Below are 18,872 nucleotides of genomic sequence, written 5' to 3' on the forward strand. Positions count from 1 at the left end.
ATCTCACTACCTATCGAGATAAATAGAACCGGAATGCACGCCGGTAACATCATTCCTCAAACCTCGTGCTCTCACAGGAGATGTCGTGTCAACTCAACAAAGCTATCTTTCCCAGATACACCCAAGCGACAGCGATATAGGTTCCTTCTAAACGAATCGGACTTCCACGCCGTCTAGATCACCCTTGGCCTCCCACGCCGCAATGACCTCCATGAAATCGAGAATGCCCTTCCCCCAGCCGGCGGACCTGGCGGCGTTCTCCTTTTCTTTGGGCGTCTGTGCTACTCGACCCTCAGCCGAGATATAACTTGGCGTGCACGAAGGCAGACCCGCGTACGCATATGCGTTTGCGATGACTTGCTGACCCCAGTTTTCTTCACCCTCCGCCGTCGGTTGTAGGACCAGCTTTTTCCCCTCGTCTTCCCTTTTCCCTGCCGCCCTCGCCGTGCGAAAGATGTACGCAAGATGAGTGGCCAGTACATCCATGGAAAAGACGACATTGCTCGAGCTTCCAGCCTGTCTCGGTCCCGGGAGGATCAAATTGGGAAAATCTCGCGTGAGGATGCCATGTAAAGTGCCAGGATGATCATCCCATTTGTCCTCCATCGACTTTTGGTCGCGGCCAGTAATCGTGAGACCGGCTCGGAAAGCCGGGCTTCCAACCGTGAACGACTCGAAGCCGGTACTCAGGATCAGCAAGTCGATTTCGTGCTCTTGTCCATCGACGATGATGCCTCCTTCGGTCAAACCATCCACGCCACGGCCGTCCGTGTCCAGGAGTTGCACGTTCGGAAGATTAAAGGTCCCCAGATACTCATCGTGGAAGCAGGGTCGCTTGCACCATCCATAATACCATGGCTTCAGTGAGTCTGCCACTTTGGGGGCTTTGACGATCTCGTCCACTCTGGCTCGTATCCCCTCTTGTCGAGGAAAATCGACTTGCCGGAGGTAGTGGACGTATTCAGCGACGTTTTGTACATTCACACCCGTGGCCCTGGGCGACCCTAACAGGGCTGAGAAGGACGGAAAAGAAGTCCAGCCGTCCTTGACCAAATCCTCAGACGGCAGATTGGGGAGGTTGCTTGAGAATGCCGCCATATTCTCTCGGCGGGCTCGTTGCCAGCCTCTCTGACTCGAGATCGACGAGAACTCTTCGGGCGTGAGGGCTCGCTGCCCGCGCTGGTCGACAGCGGAAGGCGTTCTTTGAACAACATATAGATGTTGCGCCCACTTTGCCAGTTCCGGCACGACTTGGACGGCGGTCGCTCCTGTCCCAATGATGGCGACTCTCTTGTCCTTCAGGCCGTCAAGGACGGGGCTCTCTTGACTCCCACCAGTATAGTCATAGTCCCACCGCGCAGTATGGAACACATGACCCTTGAAGGAGTCGAGACCCTGCAGTCGAGGAAGCTTCGGTCGATTCAGGAGGCCTGAGGCGAGCAGGAAATAGTCCGATCGTAGAGTCAAGGTCTGCTCGGGCTGAGTCGGAGTTTGTCTTGTTACATCGTAGACCCATTCCGCGGCCGAGTCGTCCCAGCGGGCGCTTTTGACGGATGATCCAAACAGGGCTCGTTGCTCGAGTTTGTATTTTGCCGCGATCAATTCCGCATGCGCCCTTAATTCTTGCCCATACGAGTATCTGTGCTTGGGGACATATCCCGTTTCTTCGAGAAGAGGCATGTAGCAGGCACTTTCAACATCGCATATCAGGCCAGGGTAGCGGTTCCAGTACCAGGTTCCGCCGAACCCCCATGTTGTGTCCACGAAGAGGAAGTCTTCTGGCTGAAAGTCGGCCTCGGTCATCAACCTCACAGCAAACAGTAGTGCGCCATAGCCTGCACCAGTAACAATCACCTTGAAGTGCGAGTTATCCGGGACCGTGATAGATTGCCCGGCTTGGAGGTATTTATTGGTCTTGCTGTCGGCCCACGGGTCCGCGCCAAAATGCTGAAACTTCTGAGATTTCGCTATATCTTCAAACTGCGCCAGACCCTCTGGGCGCAAGCGTTTCTGACGTTCTTCGGCGTACTTGGCGTCTACTCGAGCCATGGCTTCTTCGATAACTCCCATCGAGCCCATTGTGGATGGAGCGACGGCGGAAGCAGGGCGTACGAGCCCATGATATCGAGGGCAGCTCTTATGATATACACCAGAAACGCATGGCGAGAGACCGGACCACAAGAGCCAACAAGGCAGTGGGGACGTAGGCAATGGTGGTACCCAGCCAACAGTCCACAGAAGGATGATTCAATGCGCGGTCAGCCATGTTTGTTCGCAGAGACTCTTGTGGGCGATAGAGGCAGGCAGTGGCAAGTTGGATCAAGAACATCTAGACGATGAATCCGATCGCCTTGGATGATCTAAGCGCCTGCGAAGTGTCAACGACGTCTCCATGGTCAACCGAGTGAAGCTTTTCGATGCGCAAGTGCGTGGTCTCGGACTAGAATTGCTATCTCTGATGTCTGGCTGCCTGTGCAGTTGCAGATCTAAGCGCCCGGCCGCAGTCAGTGTGGCGGCTTTTAGCGCCTGCGCCCTTCATTTGTCATTCCCTGCTCGCTGGGTTCACGCATCCTCATTGAGATCAACTAACATAATCCCATCTCCCACGGTCCATACACCGTTCTATACCGAGTACCTAGGTACAGATCCTCCTGTCAGGCCAGACATCGCTCTGCCAAACCTTACATCCCATCGAAGTCTCATGGCAGAATTGGTCCATGCAACCACCTTTCGTCACCGGGAGCTTCATGACATCCCCTGAAGAGATTGTCCAGGCGAATCTTGAACACCCTTCTCACCCATGTCGTCGCCTCAGAGAGCTAACGAAGCACAACAAGTCGTGACGGCCTGTGCTGGACCTTCCCAGAGAGCCGTTGCCGTGCAGATGACGCCGGTGAAAAGCGTCGCCGACGCGGTAACCACAATGACCTTGAAATCCAACCGTACCTGCTGACCTCCTACCCAGTGTCTGCTATTGTCTTTGATATGTCCTTCCCAGATGCATCAGCCCGGCACTCCAGGCTACGAACATGCCAGGGCATCCTTTTGGAACCAGACCCAAGCAGAGGCAGTCCCGGCCGGTATTTTCCAGCCTGAGACAGCTGCGCAGGTGTCTCTGGCCATCGTCGTCTGCCGTCACACCTCTTGCCCGTTTGCCGTCAAGAGTGGAGGCCATGGTAAGTGGTGCGGCGAGTCTTCCATCAATGGGGGTCTCTTGATCGACCTGGCGAGGATGAAGCAGATCCAATTGTCGAAACACCAGTCCACCGTCGCCGTCGGCCCGGGGAACCGATGGTCAGATGTCTATGCTGCTTTGGAACCTTTGGGCATCACAGTCGTCGGAGGACGAGCGTCCGGGGTTGGGGTTGGCGGCTTTCTCCTAGGCGGTACGTAAAGCTAACTTCTGACTCCCGAAATTACCTGTCTGAATCTCTCGATAGGTGGAATCTCGTGGTATTCCAACCTCTACGGTTGGGGCTGCGACAATGTCAGATCTTACGAGGTGGTTCTTAGAGACGGTACTATCGTCACAGCAAGCAAAGATTCCCATCGCGACTTATATAAATGTCTGCGAGGCGGCGCTGGGAATTTTGGCGTGGTCACAAGCTTCGAGTTAGAAACATATCCATACACGGGGATGTGGGGAGGTCGCAAAGCCTTTGAGTATCAACACGGGCAAGCGGCCATGCAGGCGTTCATCGACACCGGCCTGATTAGCGACGGCGAGGATCCGAAGTCCTTTTTCATTCTCGGCCTTGCAACCACGGACGAAAAGGCCTGGGTCTGGGGCGCGTCTTTGGCTTATTGTGACGCAGTCCACACCAGCCCTGTCTGCTTCAAGGCCATTGATGCGATTCCATCGGTGGCCGACGACTGCGCCTTGCGGGATCAGACCGAATGCGTGGCCCGAATGCAAGAATCGTATCCCCCGTGGCTGCAACATTGCCTCTGGGCCTTCGCCACGCAGGTCGATTTACCGACGCTCCAAATATGCTGTCGCATTTGGCAGGAAGAAATGCAATCTCTGGTAGACCAGCTCGACTGGTTCAAGCCGGTTCTTGCCATCCAATACACGACAGAGGCTGTCGTTGAGGGCGCGGCCCGCAATGGAGGGAACATCCTCGGCCTGTCCAGCACCCGCCCGTTCATCATGTACAATGCCGAGCCGCGATGGCGACATGCGCGTGACAACCTGCGAGTCTCCAAGGCGATCGACAAGGCGTTTGAGCGGATGCACGCCGAAGCCCAACGGAGGGGGACCAGCCACGAATACCGCTACAGCAACTACGCCAGTGAATATCAAGATCCTCTCCGCTCTTACGGCCCCGATGCGAACGAGATCTTGCGCGACGTATCCCGCAGGTATGATCCCGACAGTGTCTTTCAGACGCTCCGGACCAGCGGGTTCAACCTTTCGGGGGCTCCTCGGGGCGATTTACGACGCGAATGATGTGGCTGCAAGGTGGTGGTCTATTCTTGAGCAGATCCGTGGACCTCACTCTAGAGGCATATATTTCTGACACGCGCTTCATAGTGGTGATCAGTAGTTGCGAGACTGGGGTGATCTCAATGTCCAATGATGGATTCCAGTCCATGTCCGAGTTTACGGGCAGATGGCAGCAGCAGGAAGAGACGGCTTTAATTTGGTTTTACGATGTGCCTTGAGTAGCAAGAGCAAATCGACAGGATCTCAAAGACATGTATATACAGGGCGAAACCGTACATAGACATCCCACCCACACCGATTCGGGGTCAGTTGGATTTATATACACGAACAGTAGACTAAAGCCAGGTCAAGTTGCCCCCCCCTCTCCCCCAACAACACCACCCTAGGACCCCTTTGCTCCTCCTTCAATGAACCTTCCTCTTCGCGTAGACAAAGACCCAGTACAGCCCGGCAATCACGGTGAACCCCACGGACACGACCGAGGTGTAGTTCATCGACTCGGCCGTGACGGGGAGGTACAGCGGCATGGACAGCCAGACGACGATGAAGACGCACCAGACGATGGACAGGACGTTGATGGCGAACCCCCAGCGGCCGAGATTGAGGTATCGCTCCTCGGGCAGGGCGCGGTCGCGGCCCTTGACGAGCAGGAGGACCAGCGCGAGGATGAAGGACCAGGTGGAGAGCAGGGCGACGCAGCCCAGGATGGCGTTGGTGGCGACCGAGTTGCCGCAGTAGATGGCGGTGATGGCGTTGGCGAAGAGCGTGCCGACCAGCAGGGCGTGGACGGGGAGCCTCGCGCGGCCCGAGAGGCGCGCCGTCCAAGAGTGGAACGGGATCATCGCGTCCTGCGACACGGACCAGTACAGCCGCGACCAGCTGGTCAGGCAGTTGGCGGTGCAGATGGTCAGCACGACGATGGTGAGCACGGTGGCCACGACGACCAGCGCCGTGGAGCGGAACGCGTTGACGAAAAACTGCACGAAGCCCATCCCGCCGACGGGCGCCAGCAGGCTCGCCGGGTCCGTGTTGCAGAAGCTCAGCACCAGGATCATGACCAGCCCGCCGAGCGCGCTGAGCCCGAACGACCCCAGCATCACCTGCGGGATCTGCTTGGAGGGCGCGGGGACTTCGTCGGCCAGGTGCACCGCCGTGTCGAACGCGCCCAGCGACGCCAGCCCCGGCAGCAGCGCCAGGAAGAAGACGGTCCCCATCGAATCCCACCCGGAGTCGTTGACGAAGTCGACAAACACGACCGACGCCGACTGCTTGGGCGACGCGCGCGCCAGCGACGTGATCAGGATGAACAGCGCGGTGCCGTTGATCGAGAGCACCGCCGTGCCCATGATGTACGGCATCGCCTTGAACAGCCCCGGCAGGTTGACTGCCAGGGCGACGAGAGAGACGGCCACGTTGGCCAGGTATGTATGCCACGGGGCCACGACGTAGCTGGGGTTCAGCACCGCCGCGATCGCCACGATGTAGAAGGCGACGTACAGGTTGGACACGGCGCAGATGCACATCCACGCCACGTTGGTCCACCAGCTGACCAGGTACTCGCACAGCTTGGAGTACCGCGGAGGGGCCAGCACTTTGACCCAGTACGCCGGACCTACGCAGGAGGACCAGAGTTAGAGGCAGCTTCATTAAGGCGCAAGGATTCGCGCGGGGGGAAACCACTTTACCTGCGGGATGAGGCAGTCCGGAAGCTAGCTCGGCGATCGAGAGACAGACGACAAACTGGAACACGGCCGCCACGATGAAGCACCAGAAGTAGGCCGGGGCGCCACCCAGGCCGACGACCAGGTTGAGGTAGCCGCCGATGGCCAGCGGCACGGCCGTGATGGAGAAGGTGACGCCGAGCGTAGTGAACAGGTTGAAGTTCTGCTTCAGGCGCACCTCGCGTACATCCTTGCCGTCGCCGTCGCCGATAGACACGTTCGTTTGCACGGGCTCGATGCGCTTCGCCTCGACCATGCTGTCGTCCGGGTGTGCTGTCGACATGATATTTGGGGGATAGTGGCCGTGGTTGTTGGCGAGACCGAACCTGGAGGGCGTGGGACAGGCATCGAGGAAGCGGACATGGAGCTGATATACCTCGTCTGAACAGGGTCTGGACAGCCAGCAGAGCTCAGTGTATTGCAAAGCCTCGCATTATCGAGAGATTTGGATCAGAGATACGGAGAAGTAGCTACGAGTAGATACCCCGCCGTCCCACTAAATGCCATTGGTGGAATGGCAACTCTGGCTGGAAGGTCCGAGCGCCCACGGCGTATCTAAGCCCCCGAGCGCTTAGATTTATCTTATCAGTCTAGATCAAGGGCACAGGCACGTGTGGCCATGTCTAGCCACACGTCTGTCTATCTTCTGCCAATATGCAGTGTTCTGGCCGGTACTAGCAGGGACGCCATCGCCAAAGGCTCGCCGCCGTAGCACCGATCAGGTTCATGTGTTCGGTGTGCAGAGTACGCAAGGATTGGGAGAAAACGGACAAACCGGGAGATTGGTTTGGTATTAAGAGAAATTTAGACATTTCGCTGTTCCAGGACCCCCCTGGGCACTGCTTGCGGGAACCACTACAGAGCACCAAAAACCTCACGCTTGAAGTCTGCCGCCGCGTGTAGGACTTGCTGGACATGCTGCTCCTGATGCATGATATTGAGGGCAAAGAATCCCCGTGGGCCGGCGTGGATGCGCCTGGCCAACAAGAAGTAGTACCACGCTCGCCCCAGCACCTCACTCCTCGGCCCATTGAAATAGACTCCCACTGTGCTTCCAAACCCACGCACGATGGCCGTGTCCGGACCTTCCATGTCCAAGACGCGAGCGAGTTCGCTCCGCATCTTCTCGCCGAGGGCGTTGGTCCGCTCGATGTTCTCCGGTGTCAGGAGCCTGCACGCCGCCAGCCCGGCCGCCATGGTAAACGGATTGTTGTTGTTCGTGCCTGAGTGCGCGAGGGCGTTGGGCTGGCGACAGTCTAGAGTCTTCATGATGTCGGCGCGGCCGCCAAACGCACCAAACGCGAAGCTGTGCCCCGGTTGTTAGCCTCTGTTGGGGTATGTGGTGGTATTGACTCACGCGCCCCCGAAGAACTTGCCGATCGAAGTCATGTCAGGGATGATCCCGTGATAGGATTGAAGGCCTCCGTAGTGCGTCCGGGCGGTAATGACCTCGTCAAAGACCAAGACCGCGCCGATCCGCGTGGCCTCGTGTCGCAAAAACGCCAGGAAATCCCTGGTCGCCGGTATGAGCCCCCCAGCACCTTGCATTGGCTCGACTAATATCACCCCGACGTCCGCATTCAACACACTCTGGGTGCTCTCGACATCGTTGTACACCCCCATGACAAACTGGTGAGGTAATATCAGGGCATTTGAAGTTTTGAAGGATAGCGTCCCGCCATGATATCCGCCCTGGAACACCATGACCTATTGAGTGCTCATCAGCCAACCAAGCTCCGTGGAGGAGGCAAAGCCGTGACCGACCTTCTTCTTGTTGGTATAGTTTAGGCCCATCGCGATCACCACGGTGTTGGTTTCCGTGCCCGAGTTGGTGAACTGTACCATTTCCATGCTTGGGAAGCGGGCACACAGAGCCTCCGCGAGCTCCAGCTCCCGGGTACTCGGGGCTCCGATGGTAAAACCGGCGTCCAGCACCTCGGCAACGGCGGTCTTGATGTCCGGATGAGAATGCCCAAACATGGCGGCAAAGTACTGGGACACAAAGTCCACGTAGGTATGGCCGTCGATGGACATCAGATAGCAGTCGTGGCCGGCGTCGGCGTACAGGGGGAACGGTTTGTTGGTGTGGACGGCTCTGGTGATGCCGGCGGGCATGATCGTTGACGCCCGCTCGTTCTGAGTCTGGGACTTGGGATTGTCGTGCAGAAACTGCTGCAGGTACTTGTCCAGCACGTCACTCGCAGCTGCTGCGCCGTGCTCTTTCGTAATCATGGTGATTGTCGAGTCTCAGCCAGAGTTTGTCGTGATGTATGCCCCTGTATGTGCGATGATAGATGAAGCAGGCGTACGAAAACAACGAGATGAAAAGAGGTAGTCCCCTCCAAGGTCTCTTCCTCCCCAGCTACCTCGGCGTCCATTGAACCTCAGATCATCCGGCGCTGTTAAGCATCTCGAGACAGTCCCAAGCCTCTGAGGGCGTAGGGCGCTTAGATTGGCGAAGCTTTTGGCGGGTGTTGTTGTTTGCAGGGGGGACGCCTCATCAAAACCGTTGGTCCGCGGCTTGGCCTGGGCGATCGCCCGAGATCTAAGCGCCGGACCAGCTCGTAGGTGTAAGAAGGTCGTTGCTCTTCAAGTTGGACAAGCCTAAGGAGGAGTCGATTCTGTTCTTCTAGAACAGAAGACTGCGACCTTATACTGTCAATGAGCTTCTGTACGTGTTCTTCCATGCCGCGTGAAATCGCGGCGGCCCAGCACCCCTCGTCTACCTACCGAATGGAAACATTGACAGGGTAGGGAAGGGGAGATGAAGGAGGAAGAGTCAAGGTAGAAACCGGCGCCCTATTGAACTGGGGTGTGGCTTCTAGCCGTGGGCGTCAACTCGTACGGCGGCAGGCAACAGGAACGTTCACATATTGTAGACTAGTTGATTGATTGAATGCTATGATGGAAAGAAAATCCTATCTCTGAGGACTCTGCCTTTCACGACGCGAGCAACAAGAACAAGGATCCAACCTGGGGGTGGTGCCTCCACTGACCAATCAGGGAGCAGGATTGTCGGCCTGTACAATGTACCGGCAAATCAACCATCTTCGTCAATAAATTTGCCTGACGTCATTGTGGTTCAGTCGATAATCAAACCCCGCGCACCTCATGCTTGCTTGGAGGCGAGTGTGCAGACTACCTGTATCTCTCCCGTTGCGCTGCCTGGCTCAACGAACACTGAGATCCATGTTGACAGATGAAGAGTTGGAACTCAGACAGCTCCGCATGGAACGGTCGAGAGATGTTCATCATCGGCATTGCTGAGTTCGGCTTCAGGGATCGCCGCCGTGGAGTGTCCCCGGCCACGCCACACTGTGTGAGGTCTCCCCCGCTATTGTGGCGAGCGGGGTTGATGGGGGACAATTCCGTGGAAACCATCGACGACTGGGAGCGCCTCGATGAAATGCCGCCGACTTGCATTTTGATGGCGTGCCCTTGAACATGTAAGACATTGCCTGGCCGCCCCGACATACGAGCCACGGTTTGTCAATCCAGATTCAAGTCTCCCTGCCAAACGCCATACGACGCGGCTCACCACCATGACGGATCTCGCGGGCAAGGTCATTGTCGTCACGGGCGGCTGCTCCGGGATCGGCCTGGCTACGGTCAAGCGGTTATTGGAGCTTCACGCGGACGTCGCCGTGGGAGACGTCGCGGAGCAGCCTGCGCCGGACCTGCAAGGCCACGTCTTCTACCGGCCGCTGGACGTCAGCGACCGTGGAAGCGCCCGGGCCTTCATGTCAGCCGTGCTCGAGCGCTTCGGCCGGATCGACGGGTTGGTGAGCAACGCCGGCATCTGCCCGAACGAGGGCGAGATGGCCAGCGACGACATCTACGAACGCGTCATGGCCGTCAACCTCCGGGGCGTGTGGAACATGGGCACCGAGGCCATCAAGATCATGGTGGACCAGCCGACCAAGGGCGTCATCGTCAACACGGCGAGCGACGCAGCCCTCAAGGGCATCAAGGGCCTCGCGGCGTATACCGCCTCCAAGCACGGTGTCCTCGGCCTGACACGCGCGTGGTGCAAAGAGTGGACGCCCAAGGGGATCAGGATCAACGCGGTGGCTCCAGGTATGTTGGGGCAAAAAGTCTCACAGATTCGGGACTAACGGTGCTGAAGGAGTCACAAACACGCCCATGGTTGCCCGGATCGCCTCCGACCACACGGACGGCGAGGCCGCAACGAAGCAGTGGCTGCAAAACATCCCCATGGCGCGGTTTGGAGAGCCTGCCGAGATTGCCAGCGTCATATGCTTCCTGCTCAGCAAAGACGCCAGCTTCATGAGTGGGCAGGTTGTTCGGATAGGCGGTGGAGAAGGGGAATAGCTGCATAGCATGCTGTTGAGCCAGTTGCGCTTGAGTAACTTTACGGATTGACAGATCTCTCTGGAGCCTGTCTCAGGCCGTGAATGGTCGTCTATATAAAGAAATCGAAGCGGCATCAGAGGATGTGTCTTGATTCCCATGTAACACGTAGATTAGCCTTTCAGGCGCTGAATCCGCCATCCACCCCGATAATCTGGCCGCTGACGAAGCTGGCCTGTGGAGAAACCAAGTACGCCGCGACCTCAGCGACCTCGTCGGCCTCTCCCCGCCGACCCAGGGGCGTGGCGCCAACCTGGTTCTCGAGCACGGCCGCCCCGTACCCGTCGGCGGCAAAGCTGTCGAGCACGATGCCCACGTTGATCGTTCCCGGCGCCAACCCGTTGACTCTGATCCCGCGGGGGCCGAGCTCCCGGGCGGCTTGCTTGACGATGCCCGTGACGGCCATCTTGGGGATAAAACTCAGCCCATCCCAGTCCAGCGTCTTCAAGACCGCGCAGGTGACGAAGAGCAGGATTGACGGCTTCTCCGTGCTCGCTTCCAGGTGCGGGACGCCTTGCTGGATGATGTTGAAGGAGCCGATCACGTCCGTCTCAATTACCTGGCGAAATACCTCCGGGGAGGCGTCTGTCAGCGGGCCCAGCGTAATGGCCGGGCCCGTGGCAGAGATGATCGAGTCAAGCCTCCCCCAAAGCTGTTTTGCGGCGGCGAAGAACTGCTGCACGGACGCGGCGTCTTTCATGTCCACCTGCAGTGCCTCTGCCTGACCGCCTGATCGCGACGGTGATCAGTTGCGGACTCATATGAGGAAGAAGTGGAAAGAGATGCTCGGCTCACCTCGCTGCTTGATCTGGTCCACTATGGCGGCGGCCTTGTCTTTGCCGCGGAAGTACCCCAGCACGACGTGGGCGTCTTGCGAGATTCTGAAAGCGGTGGCTTCACCCAGACCACCGCTCGCCCCGACAATGGCGACGACCCTTCTCGGGCTTCCCATCCTGACGAGAGGGTCTGTATTCCACGATCAGTGAACAGCGAATCTGAACGAGAGAGAGCCGAGGGCGGTCCAAAATTCCAACACAAAGTTATCCGAGAATCAGACGCCGAGTCCCCCTCCTCTACTAAGAATTATACGGTTGAGCCGCAATGAGCGTGTCTTGGGCGTGTACCTAGGTACTGTAGTTCCACGGAAATCATCTGGGTAGACATCATGTGTACAACATAGCAGAGAAAACAAGATGCGGCTCACTGAATATCACAAAATTGATGCTATGAGGAGAAGAGGCGAGAGAGCATATGGCCTTTGATATCAATCAAAAGGGCTCTGTTATGCTGATATCCACCGGTGGTGTGAGGCTCAATCAATTAGATACTGGAGATTAATTGCATATGTAGATGGATCGGCACGTGTCGAGGGGTCTCGGCTGTCGACGTGTTTGGCGCGGGGAAAGAATTCCCGTGGAAAAGGGGTGGCATGTGGTGTCCACTGCAGAGAATGTCATAATGCAGCATTCCGTTATTGAGGAGACAGACAATGCAGAGCTCGAGCTGGATCAATTATGTAAAGGTAGCAGAGGGGAGTCTGTTCAGGAAACACCATCTTGGAGCTTTGGTTGGAATTCAAGGGCTGAGAGTGCCGACTGCGATTATCATACCAGCAATTGGGCCCCGGCGGGGCGAGACCGTGAACCTCGTGGCCCAGTGAGCCGATTTTGCTGTCCTGCGGAATCCCTGCCGCCACGAGGCAAAGGCGAGAAACAATACGCATGCTCGAGCAAGCTATACCTGGACTGAGCGTCGTGAGCCCGGTCTCTCTTGATCCTGGAAGTGGAAGAGCCCACCAGAATGGATCGCTTCGGGGCCCGCTGCTGCACATTTGACCGCAACTGATGTGTTCATTGTCTTGCGATCCATAGGAAGTCCGCTTGGTCCAACATCTGCGCAGGGGAATGGCCTGCTGTCTTACGCGGCCAACGGCTTTGTCAAATCTAGAAAGTACGAGTGAATCTGCGTCTTCTGGCATGATCTAGTGCTCGGGATACTCTGGCAAGATAGACCCGTCCGTCGCTGAGAAAACCCTAGAAAAAGTCACGATCGGTACAGGTAGAGATTAGACCGCGTTTTGTGATGCCCGTCGCGACACACCAATTGGGTATGTGGATGGTGTCAACGTCCTACTATATCTCGCTGGCTACAAAGATCCGTCTTCGCCATATTTTCTCCCTTATAGCTTGCTGACAGCCCTCTCTTTCTCCTTTCTCCGCGCCGACTCTTTCATCTCTAGCTTGAAACCTTGGCCTTCCAGGATTTCGGCAGATCCTCCTCCCACAACCTGCAAGTTCGTCAACGTCAGTCCTTCTAGCCAGTAGGGAAGGAAAAAGGCAAGATGAATGCTTACATAAACTCGCAGATCCCTCGCAATCTGCTCGACGACTCCTCCACGCCCGCCTTTGCTGAATGCCAGACCGCCGAATACCTGTTGGGCTTCCCGGCAGGCTCTCTCCAGGATGAGTGATGACTGGACTTTGGCAAGTCCAATCCGCCCACTGATTCCTTTGTAGCCGTTTGTTTTGACCTCAAAACAGAGCTGTTCGTGCCAGGCATGTTGCGCCTCGATTAGACGCGCGAGCTCTGCGAATTTCGCCCGGATAATATCATGCTCAATCAAAAACTTGCCGAAAGTCCGCCGAGAAGTTGCATGCGTGTATGCTTCTGAGAGACAGGTGCGAGCAACCCGCAGTCCCGAGATGGCCAAGCCCAGGCGTTCGGCGTCGAAGTCTGTGGTGGAGAGCTGAGCGTCTGCCGAATAGAGGAGAGGTGACTTGAGGTCAACTTACTGGACATCAACACCTTGAAACCCTCATTCTCACTACCCAGCAGATTGGCCACTGGAACAACCACGTCCTCGAAGTCGATAAACGTACTACCTGGAACTAAATGTCAATTTCTATGCTGTTGGATATATCGCCGCATTGCCGTCCTACCGCTTGCCTCGACTCCCGAATTCCTCATTTTCTTCAGCAGCACACCCTCAGCCTTGAGAGGCACAAGTAACACAGAGATGCCTTTCACCCCAGGCCCGCCGGTTCTCACAGCGGTGACTGCGTAGTCTGCAAATATGCCTGTTTGAGGACGTGTGAGGTTGGGAAAATCTCGTCAAAGGAACATGCTAAGCAACATACCGTTTGTGATCCACTTTTTCTGACCGTTGACCTTGAACAGATCTGGGGAAGTCCGTTCGGCGGTCGTGGTCAGATTTGCCACGTCGGAGCCACCTGTTATCGCAAGGTTTCAGAGAGGGGCCGCAAGATTATACGCTGCGCATACCATCCGGTTCAGTCACGGCCAAGCAGAAGCGAGATCTCCCTGTACATGCTGCTGGTAGCCATGTTGACCTCTGCTCCTCTGATCCAAATGCTGCAATGAGGGGCAAGGCGATACGATTTCCCGAGCTGACAGCCCACAAGGGGCCCAATCTGGGTGTCCTCGCGAGCTCGTCGCTCATCTGTCGCCCATTCAGCTTCAGCTCGAGATTAATTGGGGGTGGCACCCACAATCAACTCATGGAATATATCCCATGCTAGAAACGTCATGTTATTATTGTATATATGACAATGGGGAGAGCAGGCAGGTCGCAATGCTTACCTTCGATGTCCGCCGGCATTCTGGCTCCTCCTCGATATTTGCAGGGTATCCCTGGGCCTACAAACCCGCCCGCGACGAACTTTGCAAACAGCTTCAGATGCCAGGATGTCAATACTTGGGTTCACTCTTGCACCTGAGGCTGTACTGACGTCGGCCGGCACCTTGCCTGCTTCCTCCCACTCCTCTGCATGGGGGGCCAATTCGTTTTCCACAAAGTTGCGTACATACTGTCGAAGCTTGCGGTGGCTGTCTGAATAGTAAGGCGACGCAATGCCCTGGCAATAAGACGGCTCGCAGAAGGGATCCTGGTTGCCGAACAGCTCGGAGGACATGTTGAACTGATGCTGCAATGGGTTCCACGAGCAACCGGATATTTTACTGGTGTTTTGCAGAGAGGGCGGCTAGCGCGACAGGTGACTGGTGTGCGGGCTCGGTGACTAAAAGGAGAGATGGGCGGCAGAAACAAGGGGGGAAGTGCCCTGAATTGCGCTTTACACCGTACTGGTATAAGTGCTGATGCTCGACTTCCTCCCTTGCCGCTAAGCCCGGCGCGTCGGCGTCTTTGGCAGTGTCGGCAGAGTCGGCAGCTTCCCCGTTACCAAAGAAGTTTCACGTGCAAGGCTGGCCCACGTGAAGCTGACATTACCTGCACACACGGTCAAGCCAACATTCACGACCTAGTCGCTCATTGCTTGTGTTTATGCTCTGTTAGTAGCTTCAAAAGCCCGGTCCACTGGCGCTTCCTGGGAGCAACGGGCTGTAAGCAGCGCGTCTGAGCCCGGCCAAGCATATTCCACAAAGACTTCGAGACTTCAGACTTCGAGACTTCAGACTTTGAGACTTCAGATTCAATGGCAGGAGCAGGCCAGAAGCGGCCGGTCCGAATTGCGAACTGCGCCGGAGCAAAAGGCTCGTCACGACTACCTGGTATACAGATATCCACTCGCTGACGCTCGAGAGGAAATAGGGGATCCAGGCTACCAGATGTATCGACAAGCCACGGCGGGCGAGGTGGACGCCATTACAGGTGATTTCCTGGCCGAATTCAACATTGCCATGAATGCACAAGCCATGCAGCGGGGAGAGCACCCCGGATATGAACCTTCTGCGTGGGATGGCATCGAGATGTGCTTGGAAGTTCTGGCGCAGAAACGTATCAAACTTGTCATCAACGGCGGAGCACTCAATCCAAGAGGCATGGCCGAGAGGGCGCAGACATTGGTGAGAGAAGCTGTCAATCACACGACGTGCAATACAAACCTGCTGATCCTCCCCACCAGGCTACTTCGAAAGGATTGAGCTTGAAAATAGCCTACGTCTCCGGCGACGACCTGCTCCCCCGAGCGCGTGAACTCCTGCACGCCGAAAAGGGGCTAGTGCATCTCGATGACATCAATCCTAACGTCAACCTGGCTAAGGACACCCTGAACTTTTTAGATGACGAGACCAAAACTCTACTAAGCGCCAATGCTTACCTGGGAGCACGGGCTATTGTCCGCGGCCTACGTGAGGGAGCCGATATCATCATATGTGAGTAATTGGACTGTTTGCTGGACAGAGGATGACCCAACCGGCTTTAGGTGGTCGAGTTGCTGATGCCAGTCCGTGAGTTGCCCTACTGGGTGCTGGACCGTCCTAAATTTCAAGTGCTGAAGAGTATAAACAGGGTGATTGGAGTCGCACAGTGGTGGCATGGATGGCATGAAGACGATCACAAAGAACTTGCTGGGGCTCTGGTGGCGGGACGCAAGTGACCCTTCCGTGACGAGGCCGTACGAGTACACTCTCTTGTTACTAACTTCGCCTTTAGACTTGATCGAGTGCTCCGCTTATGTGACAGGCTCCAACTTCTGCGGCTTCGACAAGTATCCTCTGGACGACTTTGTCGATCTCGGCTTCGGCATTGCCGAAGTAGATGTTGACGGTTCTTGTGTTATCACCAAACACGAGACCCTCAAGGGCATGGTGACCGTCGACACTGTCACCTGCCAACTCCTCTATGAGATCCAGGGGAATCTGTACCTCAACTCGGACGTGACGGCAGACCTCGAGGACATAGAAATCCAACAAGTTGGACTGGACAGGTACCTGGATTGCGAAGCTGGCTGGGTAGTGCGCGGGCTGATGGGAGCGGCAGAGTCCGAGTTTCTAACGTCAAAGGCTTGCCACCTCCTCCAACGACCAAGTTCGCCGTGTTTTACAATGCAGGTCTGTTGCGTTCTCTGGGAAACTTGAGGTGGAAAACAGCTGATGCCCGTCGCCAGGTTGGACCTCGGAAATGTACTTTGGGGCCTGCGGTCTGGAGGTGGAGAGGAAGATGGAGCTCATGAAGCGACAAACCATCCTCAAGCTCAAAGAATGGGGTTACTACGATAAGATGGACATTCTCAGCTTTGAGCTTTATGGACGGCCAGAGCCTAATGCTCGGTCGCAGGCTGCAGCCACGAGTTTGTACGACGGCACGGGATGTCGTTTCGACCGGATGGACCACGCTGACATTGAGAACCTCCAGGATCCGGATCGTCGGCCAATCCACCGACAGACGAGCAATCGAGCTTCTATCCAAGTCTCAAGACGAGATGGGGATGCAGCACTACCACGGCAAATCCTTCAGCATGGACTTCCGGAGCCGGGCCCCGCGGTCTTTCATCGGCTACTTCCCCGCTGTCATCGCCCAGACGCAGATCCAGGAAGAGGTGTGCTTTGTGGACTCCGGCCTGGTCTTCAACGTCGGCCATGTCGGCCACACGCGCCCGATAGGCCAGCGGCGATCCTACGAGACAGCCTCTCCCGTGGATCTGGGCCGGTTCGGTCCCACGGAGGAAGACATCCTCGGCCGTGTTGTGTATGCCAGAAGCGGCGACAAGGGCGGCAACATCAACATCGGATTCTTCGTCCACGCCGACGACGAGTTCGATTGGCTGCGGTCATTCCTGACGTGCGACAGGATGATCGACCTGATCGCCGACGACTGGCGACCCCAATACCATCTCGAACGGGTCGAGTTCAAAAACATCCGGGCAGTTCATGTAAGTTGGGACAAGAGATTGCGCTGGACATGGTCTACGAGACTGATCCCTTGTCTTGTCGTACAGTTTGTCGTCTATGGTATCCTTGGGAGAGGAGTCACGAGTACCCCTGTTCTGGATACCTTGGGCAAGAGCTTTGCGGATTTTATTCGAGCTAGGTCTGTCCTGTCTCCATCCTTGAACCCAATCGGTAATACCTAACTGTGTACAGGTTCGTTCCGATTCCCGTGGAGTTCATAAAAAGAGTCCCCCAACCGGTACCCTTCAAAAGCGAATAGCCGGAGCGCAGTCCAATATGGAAGTTCGAATGGTTTTTCGAGCACTTTCATTCTTGATATAGAGGGGCGTAAGACAACACAAGAAATCTAGGGGCGGTTGAGGAATTGACCGTGCATGATTGCACTGTACCAAGTTTTTCGCCATCTCACAGCCCCTTTTCCGGGCTCATAACCTCTTCTCCAGTGTTGCCAGGACTATAGTCAGACTAGTCATCCGCAAATCGAGAGCTCTGATTGGTGGAACTATGCTGAATCTCTGACCTGATATAGACCTTGATCAATCCAGTGGTTTAGGCACTGCGATACCTCAAAAGACTTCGCTGAAAGGCGAACCTACTACTATCGTCCTATTTGATTGGCTAAAGGTCCTCTCAAGTTTCGTGAATATATGTATTAATAGAGTGTTAAAGGGCCGCTGGCGAAGAAGGGTAAGGAAGTCGTAAGTAGACCACAATTGGAATGGCTTTATGAGTAAAATAGTGGGCTCAGGCACGAATTGCTACGTTTGTGGCCCTACTAAAGATGCTAGGCCCTTGGCTAGTCAGACTATAGTTGACGGCGAGGTCGTGACTATAGTCAAATTTGACTATATAGTCATTACTATAGTCCTGGCAACACCATTCGCCTCTTTTCGATTCGCTTGTATTCTTGAGCAATCTAACATCGTAGCGAGACACGTGCACCCGCCCATGCCCAGTGCCCACATCCCCCTACGGAGATTTATGAGAATGAAATTCCTAGTAGAGACAGCATTAGCTCTCAACAAGACCTGGGAGATGAAAAAAGGAGTGGGTGCATAGGAACATCTCATCTCACCTCCATCACACAAAATGCTCTGGCCCGTGATGTTCCTGGCCTTGGAACTCGCCAGGAAACTGACCAAGTTCGCGATATCTTCCGGGTCCTACCACCGTTGAGACAGTTGAGCACCTCAGTTGAAGCACAAATACAGGCAAGCAGACTGACCTGAGCGCGCTTGAGTGCCGCACGCGATTCGACCGATCTCTTGAAAGCGACGCCTTTCTCAAGGCCTTCACGCGCCGCGATGTCGGCATCGATTTGCTTCCACATCTGCCCAGCGCGTCAGTAACTTCTACAGTATCCAAAAATGGATCATCGGAGGTGGGAGTCACATCTGTGTCAACAGGGCCGGGACAGTATGCTTTTCGGTCGAGTGGTTAGCAGACGAATAGGTAGAGCTTGTATGACAAACCGTTGACCTATGTGCGCGTCAGCTCGACAGTCTTCCTTGGCTCAAGGGAGTGCTCACATTGATATCATATTTGGCAAACTCCATTGCGGCAGACTGTGTCAGGCCCCGGACCGCCCACTTGCTTGTTGAGTACGCCACACTGTGACTTGCGGACTAGAGCCCAGAATATCGAGTCAACAGCGAAGCCCTCTTGAGTTGAGACCGACAGTCGCA

At 56.0% G+C, this 18,872-nt stretch overlaps 6 protein-coding genes across 6 annotated transcripts; 3 read left to right on the top strand and 3 right to left on the bottom strand.

Moving 5' to 3' along the window:
• Positions 1-40: 40 nt before the first annotated feature.
• Positions 41-2,448, bottom strand: PV07_08830 (uncharacterized protein). Its single transcript, XM_016396029.1, has one exon. It carries the CDS (start codon positions 2,077-2,079, stop codon positions 148-150), a length of 1,932 nt encoding a protein of 643 aa, XP_016245885.1. The 5' UTR covers positions 2,080-2,448; the 3' UTR covers positions 41-147.
• A 148-nt stretch (positions 2,449-2,596) lies between these two features.
• Positions 2,597-4,793, top strand: PV07_08831 (uncharacterized protein). Its single transcript, XM_016396030.1, has 3 exons — positions 2,597-2,914; positions 2,966-3,386; positions 3,441-4,793. Exons 1-3 carry the CDS (start codon positions 2,801-2,803, stop codon positions 4,448-4,450), a joined length of 1,545 nt encoding a protein of 514 aa, XP_016245886.1. The 5' UTR covers positions 2,597-2,800; the 3' UTR covers positions 4,451-4,793.
• Positions 4,794-7,023: 2,230 nt separating this feature from the next.
• On the bottom strand, positions 7,024-8,400 carry PV07_08832 (uncharacterized protein; the record flags this gene model as incomplete). Its single annotated transcript, XM_016396031.1, has 3 exons — positions 7,024-7,474; positions 7,526-7,875; positions 7,933-8,400. 3 exons carry the CDS (start codon positions 8,398-8,400, stop codon positions 7,024-7,026), a joined length of 1,269 nt encoding a protein of 422 aa, XP_016245887.1.
• A 1,109-nt stretch (positions 8,401-9,509) lies between these two features.
• PV07_08833 (uncharacterized protein) lies at positions 9,510-10,625 on the top strand. The gene is made up of 2 exons (XM_016396032.1): positions 9,510-10,245; positions 10,295-10,625. Exons 1-2 carry the CDS (start codon positions 9,711-9,713, stop codon positions 10,498-10,500), a joined length of 741 nt encoding a protein of 246 aa, XP_016245888.1. The 5' UTR covers positions 9,510-9,710; the 3' UTR covers positions 10,501-10,625.
• Positions 10,626-12,718: 2,093 nt separating this feature from the next.
• Positions 12,719-14,471, bottom strand: PV07_08834 (uncharacterized protein; the record flags this gene model as incomplete). The annotated part of the gene is made up of 9 exons (XM_016396033.1): positions 12,719-12,826; positions 12,893-13,272; positions 13,332-13,421; positions 13,479-13,616; positions 13,677-13,769; positions 13,822-13,999; positions 14,049-14,074; positions 14,140-14,230; positions 14,289-14,471. 9 exons carry the CDS (start codon positions 14,469-14,471, stop codon positions 12,719-12,721), a joined length of 1,287 nt encoding a protein of 428 aa, XP_016245889.1.
• A 519-nt stretch (positions 14,472-14,990) lies between these two features.
• Positions 14,991-17,369, top strand: PV07_08835 (uncharacterized protein; the record flags this gene model as incomplete). Its single annotated transcript, XM_016396034.1, has 9 exons — positions 14,991-15,066; positions 15,107-15,360; positions 15,420-15,669; positions 15,720-15,744; positions 15,825-16,223; positions 16,277-16,347; positions 16,404-16,590; positions 16,652-17,168; positions 17,235-17,369. 9 exons carry the CDS (start codon positions 14,991-14,993, stop codon positions 17,367-17,369), a joined length of 1,914 nt encoding a protein of 637 aa, XP_016245890.1.
• Positions 17,370-18,872: the final 1,503 nt, after the last annotated feature.

Source organism: Cladophialophora immunda, assembly GCF_000835495.1.
Source record: "Cladophialophora immunda strain CBS 83496 unplaced genomic scaffold supercont1.5, whole genome shotgun sequence".
NCBI classification, from domain to species: domain Eukaryota; kingdom Fungi; phylum Ascomycota; class Eurotiomycetes; order Chaetothyriales; family Herpotrichiellaceae; genus Cladophialophora; species Cladophialophora immunda.

Coding starts and splice junctions, on each gene's coding strand:
- PV07_08830 (XM_016396029.1), bottom strand. CDS start 2,079: ATGGGCTCGATGGGAGTTATCGAAGAAGCCATGGCTCGAGTAGACGCC.
- PV07_08831 (XM_016396030.1), top strand. CDS start 2,801: ATGTCGTCGCCTCAGAGAGCTAACGAAGCACAACAAGTCGTGACGGCC. Junction 2,915..2,965: donor TGAAAAGCGTCGCCGACGCG/GTAACCACAATG, acceptor CCTCCTACCCAG/TGTCTGCTATTGTCTTTGAT. Junction 3,387..3,440: donor TGGCGGCTTTCTCCTAGGCG/GTACGTAAAGCT, acceptor ATCTCTCGATAG/GTGGAATCTCGTGGTATTCC.
- PV07_08833 (XM_016396032.1), top strand. CDS start 9,711: ATGACGGATCTCGCGGGCAAGGTCATTGTCGTCACGGGCGGCTGCTCC. Junction 10,246..10,294: donor GATCAACGCGGTGGCTCCAG/GTATGTTGGGGC, acceptor ACGGTGCTGAAG/GAGTCACAAACACGCCCATG.